The sequence below is a fragment of the Emys orbicularis genome, chromosome 3, assembly GCF_028017835.1.
Source record: "Emys orbicularis isolate rEmyOrb1 chromosome 3, rEmyOrb1.hap1, whole genome shotgun sequence".
Taxonomy (NCBI): domain Eukaryota; kingdom Metazoa; phylum Chordata; order Testudines; family Emydidae; genus Emys; species Emys orbicularis.
In genome coordinates this window covers 149,957,803-149,980,969 of record NC_088685.1, presented here as the reverse complement: position 1 = coordinate 149,980,969, position 23,167 = coordinate 149,957,803, and the positions used below count along the sequence as shown (strand labels likewise).

General features: G+C 42.3%; 1 protein-coding gene across 1 annotated transcript in view; it reads right to left on the bottom strand.

Moving 5' to 3' along the window:
* LTBP1 (latent transforming growth factor beta binding protein 1) overlaps positions 1-23,167 on the bottom strand; it is a 320,752-nt gene that overhangs the window by 281,804 nt on the left and 15,781 nt on the right. The window contains 1 exon segment of the mRNA XM_065401641.1: positions 12,002-12,290. Coding sequence (XP_065257713.1) covers positions 12,002-12,290 — 289 coding nt within the window.

The following is a 23,167-nucleotide window of genomic DNA, read 5'->3' as shown; positions in this document are numbered from 1 at the left end:
ATCTCCGATGATGCTTTCTGTAGGTTTCTGTTTCCAAGGGAAATACAGATCCTTTATCACCTAGGAAATTGTTACTCTACCCCTCCAGGACTGGAAATGATACATATTCACCAGTAGTTCTTTTGCTGTTTTAAACAACTCCTTAGTACAGTTTTAGTTTTGTAATTAAATCAGCCTGGTCTGCACTGGCCTATTTCCCCCCAATTTCTGAACCCTTTCTTTCATCAATGAAGCTCCACTAGTAGTATCAATGGTAGGAGGTCTAACATAAAGAAGATGCCAACATCTGCCTCACTATGTTATCTAGATTTGTCCTGAACAGTGGTAGACAGCAAAGCAGTTAAAATGCTGGTAGCCGCGTAGAGACTTGTGTATTCTAGAGCTGCTGTCTTTGGTACTGTACTACTGGGGGGAGCAAGGAAGTGTTAGCAATGAGGGGAAATTGTACAGAGAAAAGACACACCTTTGAGGCGTATCTCAAAATGCCATTTTTTCTGGGATAGTCCTGGGTAGGCAGTGCTGGAAGATCACATACCCATAAGCAAAAAAGATAGAAACCTATGGTGTCAAGTAAAAATGAACATTAAAACTGGACATATTTGTCAACGCCTCTCATCCACATATTGACCAGCCAATCACAATCGTTTAACCAACAAATTTTGACAACACTACAGCCTAAGATAGAGTGGCTGCAACTTCCATTTCAACCAACCAAATTTTAACTGGTGATGTAGTTTTACAAGTAGCTCTCTTTCCTGAAATGCCTTGAAAGCAAAGGGCAGAATTCCCAGGCACATGGAATATATTTACCTTGTAATGTCTATGGAATATTCTGCTGTTACCAAGAGACATTCCAGTCTAAACTTACTCCTGTATCTCTCAAAGAAAATAACTGATAAGTTAATTAAAAAATTGAGGCTCCACTGTGAGGTACACTCTACTTGTTAGCATGATTGTACAAGAAAGACTATGCCACAAGGGACACATCATCATATGGTGGTATGAATAAGTGACCTGCAAATATTGTCCCCAAGCTGCTAAGGAAGAATGATAGTACAGTAGTAGCTCCTGTGAGAGCTAACAAGGAAACCATGGTTCCTAGTGTCATGCCTGGGATGTGGACAGTCAGACCTAGTGTCCAGTGAGGGAATCTGGAGTTAGGTCGAGTCTGGTACCAGAAGGTCAGAGTCCAAGACAGGCCAGTGGGCAGACCGAGAATCAGGCGTCAGGACGCAGGTAGGGTCAGGTTATCAGGAGATTGAGGTTGGGCACCAAGTTACAGACAGCAATCAAATAGCGAACTAGAGGACAAACCAGGGTGGGAAGCCGGAGTCCAGTATCTTTTGCAAGCAGGGTCTGGAGCAGAGATGGGCAGGCAGTCTGTGTTGATGCCCCTTTGTGCTTCCTGGTTTAAGTACTAGTACCAGCCAATCAATGGGCTGGGTGGAGCCGCCCCAGAGGTCCTGCTGGGTGGTACTTCCTGCCAAGCCCTGCCTCACAGGGTCCTCCTGAGGGAGCCCAGCCTAAGCTTCCCATGGCGATGCAGAGGTGTCTGCAGCCCAGAACACCCATGGTCCCAGATTCCAGCCCTGCAGGTTCTTACACCTAGGGCCAACAGCCTCTTGTTCCAGGAGTTGTCCAAAGGGGACTCAAAATCCATCCCAGATGGAACGAAGGCCAATTTGGACCTCCCCCAGAACTGAAAGCTCATAATGGGGAGATGAGTAGCCTGATCCCCAATGGATCCAGCTGTGCATGAGTAGGCCCTGTAACTGGTGCAACAGGGCTTCAGTACTGGGGAAACAGTAGGCACAATAGGTATGTGCACTGGAGAGATAAATAAATAACTCAGAACCATAATCCATGGTACAGAGGACTCTAGATCCAATCTCCAATCCTAAAAATGATGCTTTTTTTTCCTTGGTGTGCGCTGACCTTCTGTGCACCAAGAAATTCTCCCCACTCCACTTCCTCTTAGTTCGTGTTCTAAGAGAACGTGGAGGAAAGTGAAACTATGGTTTACATGTAACATAATCCAAAGGAGCTTGTTGGTCTGAAGACTTGAAAATTAGCAGAGAGGCTTCTTTCAGCTAATCAGGTGTCACAGGTACCCTCGGCATAATGACCCTGCACGATCCCCTTACCAATCACTGGCATCAATGGATTGACACTGGATGACTCCCATCAATGTCAGAGCCAGGGAGCGTATCCAGTGGTGCCAACTCTTGTGATCTTTTTTCATGAGTGATGTGATTTTTGCCAGGACTGGAGCCAGTCTCATGATGACCCAAGATGGAGGGTGGGGAAGGGGGAAGAGCCACCCTTTACTGAATCTGAGCCCTCTGACTGGCTATCCACCCCACTTGTCCGCCTCCTGGCGCAGAATAACCACCCAGAGCTGCTGCAGGCTGAGCTCTCTCCCAGCTCTTCTGCTCCTCCCCCCCTCCTGCATAGAGATGGGGGGTTGAACCAGTGCGGGCTGGGCGGTTGAATTGATGGACCAGAACTAGTGTTGGAGCTCAGGAAGTGACCTGAATGGGCCTGAACTGATGGAGCGGGGGCTAGACAGAGGCAGAATTAATGGCTGGGCAGGAGATGGTAGATGTGGGGGTCAAAGCTCTTTCAGCAGGTGCCAGACTTACCTTACCCAATAAATTTGGGAGAGTGGGCAAAACTAATTCTCTCTCATGATAGGAAAAGACCAAAAAACCCCAAAACCCCACAATATAGTTTTCTATTTTTAAAAAAAAAATCTCAGTCCTCACTTACAGACAGCCCCCAAACCTGAAGCAAATGCTCACCAGCAACTACACACCACAGAAACACTAACCCAGGAACCAATCCCTGTAACAAACCCCGTTGCAAACCCTGTTGCCTACTCTGTCCCCAGATCTACTCTAGCGACACCATCATAGGACCCAAGCACATCAGCCACACCATCAGGGGCTCATTCACTTGCACATCTACTAATGTGATATATGCCATCGTGTGCCAGCAGTGCCCCTCTGCCATTTACATTGGCCAACCAGACAGTCTCTACGTAAAAGGATAAATGGACACAAATCAGACATCAGGAATGGTAACATACAAAAGCCAGTAGGAGAACACTTCAATCTCCCTGGACATTCAATAACAGATTTAAAAGTAACCATCCTGCAACAACAACAAACAAACAAACAAAAAACTTCAAAAAACAGACTTCAAAGATAAACTTCAGACATTTGCAAACTTAACACCGTTAATTTGGGCTTGAATAGGGACTGGGAGTGGCTGGCTCACTACAAAAGCAATTTTCCCTCTCTTGGTATTGACACCTCCTCATCAATTATTGGGAGTGGACCACATCCACCCTGATTGAATTGGCCTTCAACATTGGTTCTCCACTTGTAAAGTAACTCCCTTCTCTTCATGTGCCAGTATACTTATGCTTGTATCTGTAATTTTCACTCCATGCATCTGAAGAAGTGGGTTTTTTACCCACGAAAGCTTATGCCCAAATAAATCTGTTAGTCTTTAAGGTGCCACCGGACTCCTTGTTATGATTTTTTGGGCCACTCATGATTTTTGATCTCTTGAGGTTGGCAATACCAGGGATCAAAGCCTTGATACTGCAGAGAGCATGGCACTGTTCAAAGCCTTTGTGGACTTAGCCTTCTTTTTCTCAGGCAGAATCTCTCTAGTCATGGAACTGAGCTTCATGGTCAGCAGCGGTGTCAAAACTGTAGTAAATGACTTCTAAGCCCTTGCGTTTAGGCTTTTGGAAGTCAAAGATAACCTACTAGAATTCTTCATGGAACAACGGTCATGGTCACCTAATGGGTCCACTGGAGTTGATCAACAATTCAAATACTGAAAAAAATTGTCAAAAACTTAAAATTTTCTATTTGGAAATACTGCTGTGGTGCCTCACAGGACTTGTAGATCAGGTGCTTCACACTCCAATACTCCTCTATAGGCCAGGCTCCCTGATCAGACTACATTTCTCATGATGCAGGTCAATCTGTATCTCTTGGAGAGGGGTAACATTGCATTGGGGAGTCCCTGGCCTTCGTGCATCATGGAAGATGTAGACTGGCCAGAGAGCCCAGCCCATAGAGGAAAATGGGGTCATGATGAGGCAATCAAATGACAACTGCCATGAGGCACAGCAGCATTTCAAATCCAAGTATTTTGGGGTTTTCATGGGGGGGGGGGGGAGAAATCAATTTTTTTCTGTGGAAAGCAGACACTTTTTTCTCACACACAAAAATCAGAGCTAAAAACCCAATATTTCCTCAAAAAACAGTTTAGATTAAAAATTTTGAACCAGCCCTTGCCCACACACAAGGGTTTCCTAATCAGGAAGGTCTGACATTTCACTTGTTGATCCTTGTAGGCCCTTAGAATAAGAGCCAGACACACCTCACACATCAGTTAGGAGGAATGGAAAGGAAGTATTTCTTCACACAATGCACAGTCAACCTGTGGAACGCTTTGCCAGAGGATGTTGCGAAGGCGAAGACTATAACAGGGTTCAAAAAAGAACTAGATAAATTCATGAAGGATAGGTCCATAGATGGCTATTAGCAAGGATGGGAAGGGATAGTGTCCCTAGCCTCTGTTTGCCAGAAGCTGGGAAAGGGTGACAGGGGATGGATCACTTGATGATGACCCGTTCTGTTCATTCCCTCTGAGGCACCTGGCATTGGTCATTGTCGGAAGACAGGATACTGGGTTAGATGGACCTTTGGTCTGACCTGGTATGGCCGTTCTTATGTCTCCCAGAAAGAATCACTCCTGGTGTTGGCACTGGATTCAGAAACTATATCAGGGCACCTTTTGAACCTCTCTCTCAGCTCCGCAATGTGATCAACACCAAGACAGAGCCAGCCATGGAGCCAAGTGTTCTAGCCACAGGAAAAAAAAAAAAAAGCTAAAAACACCAGACAAAGTATCTAAAATACCTAAAACTGCTAAGAACAGCAAATAACAGATAAAATCTAACAAGAGTATGATTCAAGCACAGCGGAGATCATATGCTAAACAGGACCACAACAAAAGATAAGAAAGGAACTATATATAACCTCAAGGTCCAAAACATTCTATGCCACATCCAAAATGAAGTAGATTACATATAAATATCTCCTCCATCCTCCCCTTAATATAAAGGCCCAAAGAAGACTTCAGCCAAAAGAAAGGAAAAAAGTCATTCACTAAGATTGGATGACCAATATGTAGAATTTGGTTAACTAATGACCGTCTAGCAGATCTCAGTACAGCAGTCATCACTACTCTGCCCTGATATTGCATTGTTCCTAAGGACTGAACTTTGAAACTTAACCAAAGGAGGAATTTTTCTTGAATGTAATTTGGAAATGAATGCTATGACAGTTGTGAGGGACTACCAAACTGATTTAAAAGTACATTAATGGGTTTAGTTAGAGAAAGTTCCCAACTTCCAATAAAGAATACTCATGTGATTTTAGGCAGTATGCTCTTGGAGGCCTACCCTAGAGGGTAGGAAACATAACATCACCTTCTGCAGAGCTTCAATATAGGTAGTGTTGTTCAGAGCAAAATGAGGTTCCAAGCTCATGCTCTATGACCTTGCATGGTTGGATAAAGTTGGCATCCTAAGGAAGCATATAAAGTAGGGATCTGTACAAAAACTCTTTTCTCTTGAACATGCTGAGAGCATTATACTACAGAGACTTGACCTTTTTCCTTGGACACTCTTATACATCCACAATAAAGCCCTCCTGGCTATGGCCACTCAAGGCTTTAACATGGCAGTTCAACTATGGACTTTGCACCAGTCAGTAGAATATGTTCTATTTGTTCACTTCTCTTTTGGGGTCGATGAGACCAATAATCACTTCATCCAAATAAATCTGTCTGGTCCCCAGTGGAGGATTGGTCTTGCAGTAGCAGAGCTCTTCTGTGACGCAGACACATCTGAAGGTCCAAAGCTAGGTGAATCAGGCTCTAGGTTAACTGAAAAGTCAGAAACCATATCACTACTATTCTCTCACTTCTATCTTTTGTATTCCCCAGGAGATCAGTGGAATAGGTAGGAAGGCACATAGCTTGGACCTTGCCTGGCTTTGCAAGATGTCATTCACGATCTCGCATCACAGGTCCTGACATTCAGAGAAGCAGGGTACTTTACTGTTTCCAGATCCAAAGATATTGGTCACCAGCCCTCCAAATTGACTTACAATGAATGAAATATTTCTGGGTGTCGGAATCACTCTGCTAACCTAACTTCTACCATGTAAGTCTTGGAGTTCATCTCTCCTTTGGTGAGCAGTGCACATAGAAATAGGAAATTTTGCTCTACCTAGAACAGGAGAACTTCTCTGGAGTAGAGCTGATAGAGTTTTCATAATAACTGGAAAGAAGAACACAATCAGACTCATTGACTGTCATGACCAGAACAGGTCTGTTATCCATGGAAGAAGCAAAGCTCCGAGAATTCAATGAATCATTGTATTCCAAATGGTGGATACCGTGCTCTCTCCTTCTGGTACCAATTCCTTGAACTGAATTGGGAAGATCCCTTAAAAAAAAAAAAAGAAGAAAAAAAAAAACCCTGATTCTCTGCATTCACCAGTTGTGGGAGCAGAGAATATACAACTGGAACTGGATCTCTGCCAATGGATGAGATAAGGGGAGATGAGGCGGGAATGCCCAGAATTACTAGATAGGTATATTATGAACTCTGTATCATAAAAGCATCCCTGTGTATGAGATCAGAATTCCCAACAGGCTCCAATAAGAATTTAATTTTTGTTTCTGTGACACCATTTGTTTTCAGTTATGGCAATCTTCATCTTCTGTTAACATTCTTCTGAGATGAGACCTTGTATCCTCAACACAGACCTAGAATGGACTTCTCTTGGACCACGTGTCTGTTTTGTCTTGAATCCAAGATACTTTGTTGGCTTCAACCTTCACTCTGTTCAGAATTTTGATGAGAAAAAATTGTCCAGGAAGATTTAAGTGAATTTTCTTCTTCCCTAAAGCCAATATTATTGCTACCATGATCATGGAGAGGGATCCTGGGAGCAGATGTAATGGTAATAATCAAAGCTGGGAAAAGAAAAAAGCTGCCATCCATCTGCAAAACATAAGAATTGTCTGAGGATGGCAAAATGGGAACACTTTGAAGACAAGCCTCCATGAGGAACTTATTTAGATGTTTCAGATAGCAACAAGCAGAGCAGAGCCCTGATTCTCAGGGGATAAAAACAGGATGGGAAACAGGTTGCCGTGCTCTGACGTGAAGTAGATGATGGATGATTTCATTCATGTTGTGACCTTTCCATGGTTTGCTGAGACTGCGAATGGGACAAAGCTGTTCCTGTAATTCTTGTACAGCTCCACTGGGTACCCCCTCTGGGCAACGTCCAGTGATTTCATTTAGTCAAAGCTACATGTAAGCTCTTTTGCTCCCAAATTGAGAGCCTGGTACCAACTGGGGGGCCTAATTCCAGGTAAAGCTAATTTGGAGACCTGCTTATAGCTCTGATGCAACAGTGGGAAGCTACTGACCCTGCCCTTCTTCTAGCTACCTCTTGCAAACAGGTATTTTCTCCTGTTGTACTCCCTGGACTGCTTCAGCTTGTCATGTGAGCTGTATTCCTTTCTGTAGTGTCTGGCAGGAGTCAGGATTGTTAATTGACTCTTCTCCTTGACTCCTGAATAGCCTCCACGTTCCATAAAGTTTCCCATTGTATCACTAAGATAGGTAACCGTTTTTTCCCAGCTGCCTTCTCATAAAGGACAGTTACCTGTTCCGTAACTGGCGTTCTTCGAGATGTGTTGCTCAGGTGTATTCCACTATAGGTGTGCATGCTCGCCACGTGCATGGATGCCGGAAGTTTTTCCCTTAGCAGTACCCGTACTGGGGGAGCACCGCTGCGACCCCTGGAGTGGCGCCTGTATATCGCGCTATAAAGGGGGCTGCGTGCTCCCCCCGCCCTGCAGATCTCCTGAATTGGGACCTGGGCCAGGAATGCCGTTGAGGAGGCCTGTGCCTTTGTAGAATGTGCCATCAGTGCAGGGGCAGGTATCTTTGCCAAACCATAACATACCCGGATACAGGACGTGATCCACGATGAAATTCTTTGAGAAGACATCAGAAGGCCCTTCATCCTGTCTGCTATTGTGATGAACAGCTGGTTCGACTTATGAAATGGCTTTGTGTGTTCGATATAAAAGGTCAATGCTTGCCGAACATCCAAAGAGCTGAGTCTTTGTTCCCAACTGTGTGGCTTAGGGTAAAAAAAACTGGGAGAAAAATGTGTTGATTGGCATGAAACTGAGAGACAACCTTTGGGAGAAAGGCTGGGTGAGACCTGCTCTGCACCAGCAGTGGCCTTGGTGCTGGAGTTGGGACCCAGACATGGCTCTGCGCCAGGGTCTGAAGCCGTCTCAGTGCCTTGTGACTGGGGATGGTTCCGGGGTGGTAAAGGGGCATGCCCTTCCAAAACTATTGACTGGGAACCGCTGGAATAAGTGCGCTGGGCTTGATGGTATGCCCACAGGGTCCAGAAAGGTCACTGCGAAGGCCCTTGCCACTGCACTGGCCACAGCACCATCCCCGCCTCTTGTCTATAGCAGCACCACTCTGATCGGTGCCGGCTGCACCTGGAGTAATAGGACTCTGCCTCTGAGTCCGATGACTGGAACTCAGAGCGCAGAGACCACAGCGGTGCCGAGCAGGATGGTGCCAGGGAATGGTGCCTTGGGGACAGTGAGCAGTGCCTCATCATCGCAGGCTTATCTCTGGATGGCGCCGTGCCTTGCAGTGCCAGAGGTTTGTCCCACCTGGCGGAGGACTGTGGTGCCATCATGGCAATCAGGTCCCTGACTACCTGAAATGCGTCCGGGGTGGAAGGGAGCTCCAACTCCTCCGCCTGGCGCTCTCTAGCAGGAAAGTCCAACAGCACCAGACTCAACAGACCCCTCTGCAGGCCCGAAGTCGACGGTGCCGTTTCCTGTGAGACAGGCATCAAGTGCCCCTGCAGGGGACACACAATGCTAACGCTGTCAGTCCCGGCTGCTCTCACCATGGGCGAGTGCCCTCTATCAGTTTTCTTGTGCCATTTATGCAGCATCAGTGAATTCGAGCTGGCCCAGAGCCGTCTGGGGATGGAGGGCTGCCTCCATGAGGAGTTGCTTGAGTCTCAAGTCCCTTTCCTTTTTCGTTCTCAGTCAGAACCTTTTGCAGATCTTGCAGCAATCTGTCTGATGTCTCCGCCAGACACTTTAGGCAGGAGTCGTGGGGGTCACCCCTTGGCATGGCCTGGTGGCAGGTTCCACACAGTTTAAAGCCTTGGGATCAAGGCATGCCCCGAACCCCAGGAGGGGAAGGAACTGGGGGGGGGACCCCCAATGCTAACTAACTACTGTAACTAACACTAACCATTTACAGGCTGACAAAAGAGATATTTGGGGAAACACTTGCCAAAGCAAGAGAGACACTCAGCTCCAACGACCGTCACTGGTGGTAAGAAGAAACTGAAGAGGCAGCGGAGTGGCAGGGACCTATATACACTGCCTTGAAGGCATGACTCCAGGGGGCTCCACAGCGAACCCAACGAATACCACTAGGAAAAAACCTTCCAACGACTGCGCACACGGCACGCACACGCCTACTTAGAATCAACATGAGCAAGCACTCGAAGAACTGATTTATCTGAGCATCTGATCCCAAGGACCAAAGCCCCATATAACTACATGAAACAATTCAAATCCCACTTCCTCTCCCCCCCCCGCCACCTTTTCTAGGAAGAAGCCCTTAACCAGGTGATTTTTAGGTTGAGAGGAACCATACTTGTAATACTGTCCACCCGTGTTCGTGCTGCTTGTGAAAGCACATGGAGGTACTTAGGGTATTGGATGACTGTTTATTTTTGTTGGTCCGATGCCCCCTGAGAGTTTTCATGCCCAAAGGAGGGGGCTGAGACAATGCCCACCTGAACTTAGCTGCATGTGAAGGGCCTGTATAGTGAGCCAACCACTCTCTCAGTTAAAAAAATCTCCCCTAGTTAGAAACAGAGTCCCTGACCACCAGGGACAATAGCCACATTTATCTTCAGTAGTGATACCAGGTTAAGTTTTAACTGGTGCACACTAAGGGACCTTTTGCCTTTATAAAATGGAGGCCGGAGCAGAAAGAAATAAACGGTGTTTGTCACAGGGTGACTGGCCCCTTTAAGAGGGAGCAGGGTCCAGTGCACCTGTGATTATCTGCTGCCCAACTGGGCTTAAGGGAAGGCACCCGGGCCTTATAAAGGGGGAGACAGCAGCAGGGGAGGAGCTACCCATGGACCTCTCTCATCCCAGGAAGGTAAGATGAGAAAGGAGAGCTGCTTCTGCTGTTAAGACTCAGGAAGAAAGGAGCTTTGGAAGCTGCTGGAGGAACGACCTGAGAGTCCAGTAGACACAGCCCCAAGAAAGGGGCCTGTGCAACCCCCTAACCTCATGGGGAAGAGACTGAGCAGAACCTGGGAAGGGCTGATAACAGTGCCTAGCAGAAAGGCTTGGAGCCAGATAGACCTTAGGGAGGAGGGTTTATGCCCTGTGGGAGACTGCAGTGAGTAGACAGACACTTTATTTTGAGAAACCTAGAGGAATCAGACAGAATTCAGGAAGAGAAGGCTATGCCCTGTGGGAGACTGGGGCAGAAGATACTTGAACTTCAATTTGTTTTAGGTTAATAAACCAGTCCTCAAAAAGGGGGGTTGTTATTGAGCATAAGCCTCTGGATTATTCCTGAGAATCTGTGATAGGGAAATCAGGGCAGAGGGCACAACAGTGCAGGCATACCCCTTTTACAGTGGGCCAAGAGGCCCCTTACTGCCTGCCAGTTCTTCCACATCTGGGATGCTGTCCTTCTCCTCATTCCTTAGACAACTGCTGGAGGAAGAGATAGAGGCGGTGACAAGGCATGGCAGCCTAAACAGAAGATGGAAATATTAATCTGGACATTAGGGCATGATGATTCATAGCAGCAGCAATCTTTTAGGTGTGACAGGAAATCCTTATCCCTCCTCTTACACCCTCCCAAGAAGCATCAGACAACAGGCAGGAGACACAGACCATGCCTTTTGTCTCTGGGTTTTCTCTGCATAGAGCTCTCCCTGAAACCTACAGGGGCACCGTGCCTCAGAAGGGAAGCAGAGTGGAGGAGAAAGTCTCCCCAAAAGGTAAACGCAGCCCTGGGACACAGCACGGAATGAGACAGCTACATTATTGAGCCAAATTGTTAATCTAAACATTGTAAATAAAGTTTGGCATTTTCCTCAGAAAAGCGCTGCAGCAGGGAGGCCTGGTTGAGCCACCAGTCGCTGTGGAGGCAGAAAAAACTGGAGGGAACTTCAGGAGGGGAAAATTCCCCTGTTGCCAGTGACTGGTTCTGCCCCCAAGTTCCAAACAGGCTGAAGTAACCATCCTGACAGATCGGTGAACCTTACCATGAAAAAGCAATAAACTTTTCTAGCCATTAAGACATATCATAAATGAAAAAGCCAAGAACCACCAGAGCACAATGTAAAGGTAAAATTTTACTCCCCTCGTTCATGTGCGTAGTCCTACCACGCTGGATTCTGTTCTCAATTAAACTCAGTCGTGACATTTTGGGCCTTATTTTCATCTTACACAGGTGTAAATTAAAAGTAAACTCCATTGAAATCAACATAGTTACATCAGTGTAAAAATCATAATGAGAAGAGAATCAGGCACATTGACTTTAATGGCACTTCTCCAGTACATTGAATGGATTTGGCCCATATGTTATAAAAGGCACAGTGGATCTACCTAATGAGGTTTAAAAAAAAAAAAAAGATGCTTTTACACAACTCCTCTTTGAAAAGATCTCCAAGCTAATAAACAGTCTCTCAGCTTTGCAGAGACAGTTAAAAGGAATAATATTTTGTTTTAAAATTATGCATCTCCCTAAATCTAATATATTTTAAAAGAAAGAAACAAAGAATGTGGGGGGGGGGGAACTTACTGCGATTGCAGTTGCTGAGGTAATCCAACAGGGGACTTCTGCTTGAGAGTGAACATCATCTGAGCCACCGGGCTGACTTTCTGTGGAACCTGTACCTTCTGAGAGAAAGTCTGCTGAGCAGCCTGCTGAGGAATTGGCCATGGTGGAGTCACAGGGCCCTGACCTCCGGTGGAAGAAGTATCTTGCACGACAGTATCCTCACAGGAGTTACCTTTCGTCCCTGGTTTACACACACAAAGCTGAGGTCGCAGACACATCCCTCCATTTTGGCATGGTGGCGAACAGTTAGCTAAGAAAAAAGACATTTTAGAAAGTACCGGTGAAGCAAAGCATGATGGAAACAACAAACCCTCCCCCAAAGTACAATGGCAACATTACAGAGTTTCCCAAAGACAGAATTAAAGCTAATGGTTGAAAACAAAATGGGCAAAATTCAGCAGTGATATAAACTGTATATGTGGTAAAGATGTGTAACTCACATTGATTTGACATTAAAGGTGCATGCTTACATGATGACAGGCAGAAGGCTGATGAACAAAGAATAGAATACAAGATAAATTGTGGAAGGCTACTTTTATTATATACCCTCCTGTTAGTAGCTTTCTGCTTCATTCCCCAGCTTTCCACCTTTCAATGTGTAAATTGGACACATTTTGCACACCCACTAAACATCAAATTGGTGCAAGTTATATAACTTCACTATTGACACAAGGAACCAGATTCTCTTTACAAATATTCAATGCACTATTGGGAATTGTCCCACTCATTTCACAGATCAGTAAAACGAGGAACAGAAAGGTTAAATGATTCACCTATTTCCTTCCACTAAAGCGGAGACTAAAACTCCTCTTACATCCATATGCCATAGTAATAGTGTAAAAAAACATACATACAAGTGGTCCTAGCACTAGCTAGCAACAATGTCAAGAAAATAGCTTTCCTTGATGCAAAAGCACAGCAATAATTAATCTTTAACGGCATTCAAAGCATATGTCACAGACTGCAGCAAAACCTCCCTCAGAGCTAAGTACTGTAATACCCCCATGAACAAACAAGGCATAAGTTATAGAGCACTTGAGAAAGAACTAGAGGACAGAGAATGTCAGTCTCCAAAACCCAGCCTCTTAGCATTATCAAAATGATTATTTAGATCTGTCAGGATTATAACTCAAGGACTCCAAGTTCTCACTTTCATGCTCAATCTACTAGACCATATTGTTTCCCTAAAATTTTAACTGAATGCATCTATAGCATCTTGGAAAACAAATAACCAAACCCTGCAAATCCTGGCCCCAGCTGTTCTGTAGCCATAACAGGCTCTCAATTATCTGCAAATCTTGCAGTATACAAACCCTCTGAGAGGTGGCTGCCTGCTGCACAACTCCAGCCTCTAAAAACAAAGCTGATGTCCATCACTCCACTCCCTTCTACCCCAAACTGCACCCACTTATACATCAGGATCAGTCAGCCTGGTGAAAGAAGGACCAGTACAGGTGGCAGTAAGAATATACTGCAGTGGGCTCAACCCCGGGTACATGTACCATGGCGGTACGCAGACATCTTCCAGGGGGCACATCAGCTCATCTAGATATTTGCCTAGGTTTACAACAGGATACATTAAAAAGCTCTAGCGAAGTCAGTACAAACTAAAATTTCATACAATGACTTTTTTATACTGCTCTATATACTATACACTGAAATGTACGCATAATAATATTTATATTCCAGTCAATTTATTTTATAATTATATGGTAAAAATGAGAAAGTAAGCAATTTTTCAGTAATTTTATGTCTGATTTTGTAAGCAAGTAACTTTCAATTGAGGTGACACTTGGGGGTACACAAGACAAACCAGAATCCTAAAAGGGGTGCAGTAGTCTGGAAAGGTTGAGAGCCACTGATATACTGCATCCCTTACAGACACATAAGCCCAGAATTTGGCCTTAAAAGAAAAAAAAATTTCTAGATAGTAATAATAATAAATATCAGTATCAGCATTGTAAATCAATGACGTAAAGCAACAAAATGTATAGTTACATTATCCTACCTATTATGTAAGATCACCGAGTTTTTTCCTTGCTGTGATTTTCTGAACCATCAGCAAGTCGAAATTTTCCCTATTTTTTGGTGGAGGACATAGTTTTGGGCAGTTTCTGTCAAAGTAGTTTGCTTTTTAAACAAAACACTGTCTTCTAAAATAGAAAACAGTTCTTTCCCCTTTTGAAATAAGATTCATGCCATGTGTAGTAAAGTTGGTGGAGCAATTTCCATCTAAACTAAAAAGCAGGTTTTTTTTAAACAATCATATTGTCTTCAAATTTCAGACATATAGTGTATACCATAATCTCTGCATTTTTCTTCCTTCCTGTCTCAATAGATCTTTCAATATGTCTAGTTATGTTAGTTAGCAATGCCAGACAGCTTTTCAAAGCCAGCAGCAGCCTAACACCTGCTTAACCATAACAATTAATTTGAACTGTTGTGTTGCACCCAAGGATGGTGCTCCTATTTTCCCAATCAGCCTTGCAGTCTATTCAGCAAAGAGCTGTTCTGTTTGAATCTATTATAAAACTCATATCATGTTACAGCCCATCCCCCACTTCAATGAGCTTCACCAGCTACTTTTGAAAACAATTAAATTTAAATTAAAGTTTATTGCACTAAACAATTCAAAACAACCTTACTATAATTCAAATATCTATCTAAAGGTAATTTCTTACAGCCCCCATTATTATAGAATGTAATCACAGTCAAACTACAATCTTCTTCTTGAGCATACTAATTGTATATACCCCTAATATCATTAGTCTATATTTAAAGAATAACTTTATCTCTAAACATAACTGATACCAGATTATAATATTATGTCCACTATATTAAAATTGGAACAGTTTAGGTCATAACAAACCATCAAATCTGATACCACAGAACAAATAATAAGTATATTCAATTATCCAAATTTATGTTAAAAAAAAATATGCAAGGCCCTGGGCGAATACCCATTTAAGTCAAAGGAAAGACTACTTGGGACTTTCATGGAAGTTGGATTGGTCCTTAAAATATTTAAAACAAAGGTGGGGTGGAATTAAGATTGTTTGGGTGCTAGTCACTGAGAATTTTTCAGCTAATGGTACATGTGCATGACCTGGGTGTTAAATTGGAATCAGAATATTTTATGTAATCTCAACATGTGTTTTCCATATCGTCTTGTTCTTTAATAAATGTGTTCTTCGGTGGTACATCTCCTCTTGAACTTTACATAGCTAAAGAAAGTTTGATAATAGAGGAATACAACATTAAATATGTTATTGTTTATTATTTGTATTACTGTAGCGCACAGGAATCCCAGTCATAGCTTAGCACGTGTCCTGGTCACTATACAAAGAGAACAAAAAGATGGTCTCTTATACAAAGTTTGTTTATATTTGTTTGTTACATTTGTTTGTTTACATTTTGGTTGATTTAGGAGAGATATTTTTCCTTCTCTCAGAAAGGTGGCATAAGGATTTACAGTAACAAATATATTTTATAATATAAAAACAAATAATCTTCATGACTAAATATTTTAGTTGCATTTTGCCTCTGGACTCAGATTTTATTAATTTGCCACAGTATCCCCAAAATTATTGTTTCATAATTAAGGCTAGGTTTTAGTCACAGGTATTTTTAGTAAAAGTCATGGACAGGTCATGGGCAGTAAACAAAAATTTATAGCCCGTGACCTGTCCATGACATATATTATATACCCCTGACTAAATCTTGGGGGTGGGGCATGGCACGGCCAATGGGAGCTGCGGAACCAGCACTCGGGGCGGAGGCAGCATGCGACACCCCCTGGCTATGCCTCCACCTAGGAGCCGAGGGACATGTCATTGCTTCCGGGGAGCCACCCAAGTTGCTCAGGCAGCCCCTGGGCCAGCTGCACCGGCCGCTGCAGAAGTCATGGAGGTCCCGGAAAGTCACAGAATCTGTGCCTTCCCTGACAGACTCGCAACCTTATTCATAATCAACAACTGTATTTAAAACTATTCCAACAACAGCAATAACCTGCTAGTGTATACAGTGCCGAAGTGATTCTTATACAACCCAAATAAAAATATCACACATTTAGAAAATGCAGTCTAGAATCTTTAATAGCATTTTTGCCAATAACATTTCAACAGAACTTGCTAAGTGGAGCTGAAAGAAAAAGTGCCACGGGCTAACAAGGGAAAGGATCACAATGGGTAGTGAAACAGCTAGAAGAGTGAGTTGAAAGGACTAAGACAGCTGTCCCAAACATCATGATGTATGAGAAGGTTGGGGAAAGATGAGGGCAGACGTGGTGAAGAATGTTTCTGAATTTGGAACGCAAATCAAAGCTGAAGATAAAGGCCTGCATACATAATTTATGAACTCATTCCAGTTTTCTAATTCTAATCCAGTATTTGTTAAAGGGGAGACTGTCAAAAGCACCAAAGGTATTTAGGAGCACAAGTCCCTCTGGTGCTTCTGAAAATCTCATCCTAAATATGGAAGAATGAGAACAAAAGAAAGAGTATTTGTTTTCTCAACATCCTTTTTACTACAGGTTTCAGAGTGGTAGCCATGTTATTCTGTATCAGCAAAAATAACGAGGAGTCCTTGTGGCACCTTCAAGACTAACAAATGTATTTGGGCATAAGCTTTCGTGGGCTAAAACCCACTTCATCAGATTCATGGACTGAAAAATACAGTAAGCAGTACACACACACACACACACACACACACACAAACATGGGAGTTGCCTTACCAAGTGGGGGGTTAGTGCTAACGAGGCCAATTCAATTAAGGTGGAAGTCTATAAGGTGGCCTATTCTCAACAGTTGACAAGAAGGGGTGAATATCAAGAGAGGGAAAATTACTTTTGTAGTGCTAATGAGGTCAATGCAATCAAGGTGGACGTGGGCCATTTCCAACAGTTGATAAGAAGGTGAGAGTATCAGCAGAGGGAACATTACTTTTTGTAGTGACCCATCCACTCTCAGTCTTTATTCAGGCCTAATTTGATGGCGTCCAGTTTGTAAATTAATTCCAGTTCTGCAGTTTCTCGTTGAAGTCTGTTTTTGAAGTTTTTTTGTTGAAGAACTGCCACTTTTAAGTCTGTTATTGAGTGTCCAGGGAGACTGAAGTGCTCTCTTACTGGTTTTTAAATGTTACAATTCTTGATGTCTGATTTGTGTCCATTTATTCTTTTGCATAGAAACTGTCCAGTTTGGCCAATGTACATGGCCTTTGAATAAATAGACCTATGACCTTTTATTTCAAAGAGAAATCCAGAAGATCTAACACTTGCTAAGCATGTCACAATATTCTTCAAACTGGAGGTTTAATGACAAAGTAAATGGAACTCCACAATTAATGGCCACACTGGACCACTCTGATACACAAATCTTCTTCCACTTCCATCTAAAATCCTTTACGTCAACATTGCTATGAAGAAATGAAAATCTATCAGTCTCACCACTGGAAGACTTTATCACAATTTAAGAAATGATTTCACTTATATTTTAAGTACATTGTTATTGCTGGATAAATGGACTTCTGTGTATATTAATGCCTGTGTCTAGACAAAAAGGAAGCAAAGAATGTGGATTATCAGTTTCAGAAATTCTGTTTGATACAATATAAAAATGGCTACCTCATCACCAGTTTAACACTCCACACAGCATAAGATATTAAATAGAAACTACTGGATAACTGTCATACTCATTAGCTCAGCAAATCAGAGGGCAATTACTTGCACTGTATTTTACCTTGTTCAAAAAGACACTCAATGAAGGAAATGCCAAATTTCTTCATAATGCTTTGTTTCTCTGTCAATATGGATAGACTCACATTGCCAAATCATGACATAAGGGGTCAAAGAGCTGCAAACAGAAATCACCAGATAGTGCAGGTGGAAAAGGGAAGCTCACACTGCTACTCCTCCATAGCTAGAGCATTATTAAACACACCTGTTGGTAGATAGGAGCTCAGTGGCTAACCCAAGAGTAAGACAGAGAACAGCTGCCCCTCTGGAGAGATCATGCCATTTTTCTGTAATCCCCACACAGCATCCAGATGCTATAGTGATAGACACTTTATAAAAGCTGATAAAGTTATGCAGACACAGAAACAGACAGATATCATCCATTCTGGGTAGGAGTCGGGGATAAAAATATAAAATCAGTCACATTTTATGAACCCTGAAAATTTGTGTTCTACTGACACCTAAAATATATTAAAATCACCTATCCTAACCTCTAGGCTCTTTAACAAGTTTAAACACACACACAAAATTAAGACAACCACCCACCCAAAACAGCCCAAGCCTACATAACAAAACAATCAACTAGGACATCTGATAATATAAACAAGACTCCTACCACTCTCAAAAATAAATGAAATGGTAATCCAGATGACAAATTCATAATTTTGCCAAAAATACCGAAAGAATTTGGATCCTCCTCACAAATTCTGCTCCAACTACACAAACATAAATCCTGAGTAACTCTACTGAAGTTAATGGAATTATTCTAGATTTACACTAATACAAGTAGAATTTGAACTCTGGTTTTAAAATCAGCTTAACTTCTTTCACCCAAGTAATTTTTGAAATTCTTTAAATCTTTGATTTATAATCACACAGGCCAGATTCTGATCTCATTTACAGCAGGATAAATCCAAAAAGTTTCTCCAATTTGTATATAAAACATATGAAGCGTTGCAGAGCAAACTGCATTACTCTACTATCACCTCTTATAACACAAGAAGAGGCAGCAGCATGTCTAATACACGTTATGGGGAGAAATTTTAAACAAATTGTTTTTTTATGTGATCAGTAACAGCAGATGAAAAAATTGTTGCATTAGATCTTCACAGCAATTCCCAGCTGCCCTTTTATTGAAGTTACTGAATAACAACACAGACTGCTATCAGATCATAGGATGACAAAATGGGAGGCCACATTTGTAATACATCATAAAACTGTCTATTGTTTCCTTATACCCACTTAAAAATGTCATTGCTTTTTTTTTTTTTTTTTTAATAAATACCCAAGACAGGCATCTGCAACATGCCACAAATATGACCTAATTATTACAATTTAACTTCAACTAGATGCGCAGTGATTACTGTGTTTAAACACCATTGTTTTCCATAAAGTTGAGTTTCTAAAATGTGGAATGTTAAAGTACAGATCTGATAGCAAAACCATGGGACCAACATTGCTCCTCTTGAAGTCAATGGGAGTTTTGCTACTGGTTTCAATATGAGCAAAATTGGGCACTAGGGCCAAAATTCAGCAGTGATGTACATAATAAAGTAATGTGGGTATAAAATTAGTCAGAAAATGGCAAGTAGCAAAGTAGTAAACTTTACACTGATTTTGTATTTGTGGAGGGTGAAATTCTGCAGAGGGCCAGCCTAAGGCCCTTAGGCTGAAGTGAGATAAAAGTGGTGGAAAAGCCTTGTGCTGGTCTTCTGCCCAGAGATTCATTTTACCATCAGAGTTCAGGGAGTGGTACAGGGGTAAATTGAAGTGCAGAGCTGATTTATCTTACATCTCCGCCTTGGCTGCTTTTCCTGCTACATTCTCTTGCTCCATTAGCATGTAAATTGCACTCATTTTGTACCTATTGAATGCCAAATCAATCCAAGTTTCTGTTTTCTAAGCTTAATGCTAATCGTTTTGTTGTAAAGCATGAGATTTTTCCATTTTCTCTTTTTGTTTACATGCTTGTGCCAGTCTGACAACTCTTACACTTGGTGAATCCTATGATGATACGAACTGTTTTTGCTCACTCTATTATTTGATTTTATTTAAACTTGTTTAATCTGAAAAATAAAATAAAGTTTTTACCTATTAGTTAAAATATGACGACACACCAAAGCTCAGCCAACTGGATTATGTTTTAAAATCCCCGGGGAGAAATAAAATGGCTTCCCTTCATCCTGTTTTCTTTTTTTTTAAAGGGAGGTGCAAAACATCTTACTTTTCCAGTAGCCCCCAACTCAGTTTTCTACCTCCCCAGGACTTTCCTCTCACTAGACACATTCTCTGTTAAAGTAGGCAGAAAGCACTTTTTTGGCTTTGATGTGCCCGGTGTCCTACGTTGCCTGCTGGTGCAGTGCAGTAAAGGAGGTACATGTGCAGTCTTACAGAATCTCAATCGATCTATGTATTTTAATGTGTAGTACCTAAATACCCAATGCATAACATTAGAAAAGAGCAATTCTGGATCAAATTATTCTCCCGGCCCCATTTTTAGGCCCAATGGATACCCAGGATGCAGAAGTTTCATGATAGAAATGATGCTGTACTGATCTCTAGTTTCATTACTGGGAGAAGGACTGTAAAATAGAAATAAGTCTTGCATTAGTTTCTTGTATAATCTTGCACACCTGATTGCCGACAAATTTATTCCTAATTTACTGGAGAGACAAAGAATGCCATGTACGTAAGCATAGTAACTGACAACACAACAGTCAAAGGGCCACATTCTGCAGTTTTGGGGGGCCTGTAATTCTCATTGAAGTCAACATTATGATACAAGCAAGTTGTTTTAATTCAAGTAATTTTCATTACTGCTATTTTTCTAAAATATACTGCAATGGGGTGTCTCATTAGTTGCAAACTACAAAGATCAATACCACCACAGTCAGAATGGATTAATTTAAATAAAAATGATTTAAATCACTGATTTGAACCACAGGACTGGAAAGGACCTCGAGAGGTCATCTAGTCCAGTCCCCTGCACTCATGGCAGGACTAAGTACAGTATTATCTAGACCATTCCTGACAGGTCTTTGTCTAACCTGCTCTTAAAAATCTCCAATGATGGAGATTCTACAACCTCCCTAGGCAGTAACAACCTTTTATGTACTTGAAAACTGTAATGTCCCCTCTCAGTCATCTCTTTTCCAAACTAAACAAACCCAGTTTTTTCAATCTTCCCTCATAGGTCATGTTTTCTAAATCTTTCATCATTTTTGTTGCTCTTCTCTGGACTTTCTCCAATTTGTCCACATCTTTCTTGAAATGTGGTGCCCAGAACTGGACACAATACTCCAGTTGAGGCCTAATCAGCACGGAATCATGGTTTAAATAAGCAAGCAGGAATAAATCATCAAGTTTAATCGTGTTTTGAATTTGTACTTTTTAGTTATTTACCTAAAGGAAGGTTGCTAGCCAGGCGCCAATGGGGGGGGGGGGGTTGGATCAAAAGGGGGCAATTGCCCAGGGGCCTGGGCGATTTAAAAGGCTTCAGTTCCCCATCTGTAAAATGGGGGTCCCAGAGAAAACCTGGATACTACCAGAAGAAAAACTGCCCATTTAGAAAGAAAGACCAATGGTGACCCTACAACTCAGTTAGTTGCAGGATACATTTATTAGTATGTTAGAAAATGGTTAATGATGCATTTCTTATTTACTAGATTAATGTTTTTATTTGCAACTTGTGTCAAGCTCTATTTGAATGAAATGCACGTTCAATTAAAATGCACAAAAAGAGCATTTTAATTTTGTTATTAAATAAAATTACCTTAAATGTGCTGGATATACAAGAAAAAAAGTTTAACATATTTTACATTTAAAACTAATTGACTAAACAAAGGAAGTATTATCTGTAGTTAGTGTACTGAACTGATTGTTTCTGGTCACCATATGCTTCAAGATTTTACAATTAGTAGCATGGGCAGCGGGTGGAGCCCCACTTCGGGGAGGCTAGCCCCCGGCTCTGCCCCTTCCACCCCCTCCCCCATTCCCTGCAGCCAGAGGAGCCCCGGGCTGGCCAGAGCCCCCACAACCACGCCTCCCCTTCTGCAGACCCCAATGCACCCTGTGGGAAAATTCAAAAAGCTCTTCTCTCTTCCGGAAGAAGAACCTGAGCTTTTGATATGCCCCATGCAGGTATGCCCCTGAGGAGGTGGTATGTTTTACTCAGCATCCCGGGTTCATTAGTAATCTCCCTGGAGTCCAGGGAGATTACTGATGAACCCAGGAAGCTGAATAGCACATACCGTCTTCTCACCCGCCCTGGAACCTGTGTGGGGCATATTTAAAAGCAAAAATTTCCCCCGCCAAACCGCAACAGGGGCCCAGAGCAGCGGCTGTGCTTGGGGGAGGCTGAGCCTCCCCTGGCCTATTATACCCACCGCCCATGATAAGTAGATCTCATCCTCTCATATATAGTTTATATTCATAGATTGGAAGAGGAAAATAAGCTTTCCTGATTTATCAGCACCCAAATTGGTTTCTTAACTTTGAATGAACTAGACATTTAACTGAACTAGTTAAATAAACTGAAATGTAGAAAATATTCTGCCTGCTCCTATGAGAGCAGCCTGTTCTAAAAACCGGTTTAGCACTTCACAAAACTCTGATTCCAGGTGCCTAGACAGCGACTTGTACCAGTTCAGTGGCCTGACTTTCTTTAAAACTTGGCAGCAAATACATACTGCTTAATATTACTTTTTCTATTTAATTTAAATAATTTTAATAAGTTTAGGCCTTAATAGAAGTTGCCAATTTCAAAATTAATTGTAATATGTTTATTTTTAAACAAATAAACCTCTATTTAATTTTTTTAAAAACTGATTTAAAGTTTAACAAAACAAAACTTGGGAATCCTATGCAAAAAACCTTTCAGATGTATGCCAAGAATTTCCACAAAGAAGATTATCTAGATAGAGATAAAAGCTGCAAAGTCACCTCATTTTTCTCCTTCAAATCTTCTTTAAAACTCCTCTGCTGCGATGCCAACAAAAACTCAACTGTGGGTAAGGGACTGGTATTATATGACCAATGCTTTTCATCTGAGCAGTTTTGTCTCATAGTTACCTTATGTTCCCCATCTGTTTGTTGTATCCACCTATTATCTCATCTTATATTTAGATTGTAAATTTTTCGGTACAGGGACCATCTTTTATGACGTGTTTGTATGGCACCCAGCACAATGGAGCCCTGATTCATGACTGGGCCCCCTAGGTCCCACTGAAATACAAAACAAATAAATAATCAGGTTTTAGAGGCATAAAGGGGCCAGAAGCCAATCAGGAATTCCTCTGTAGAGGTTCCCAGAGTTGCATGGTATAAGGGCCAGACACTGCCCTCTGCACCCTTGTAGCCTCCTGGCATGAGGCTTTGCAGAAGGCAGGGGAAGAGGG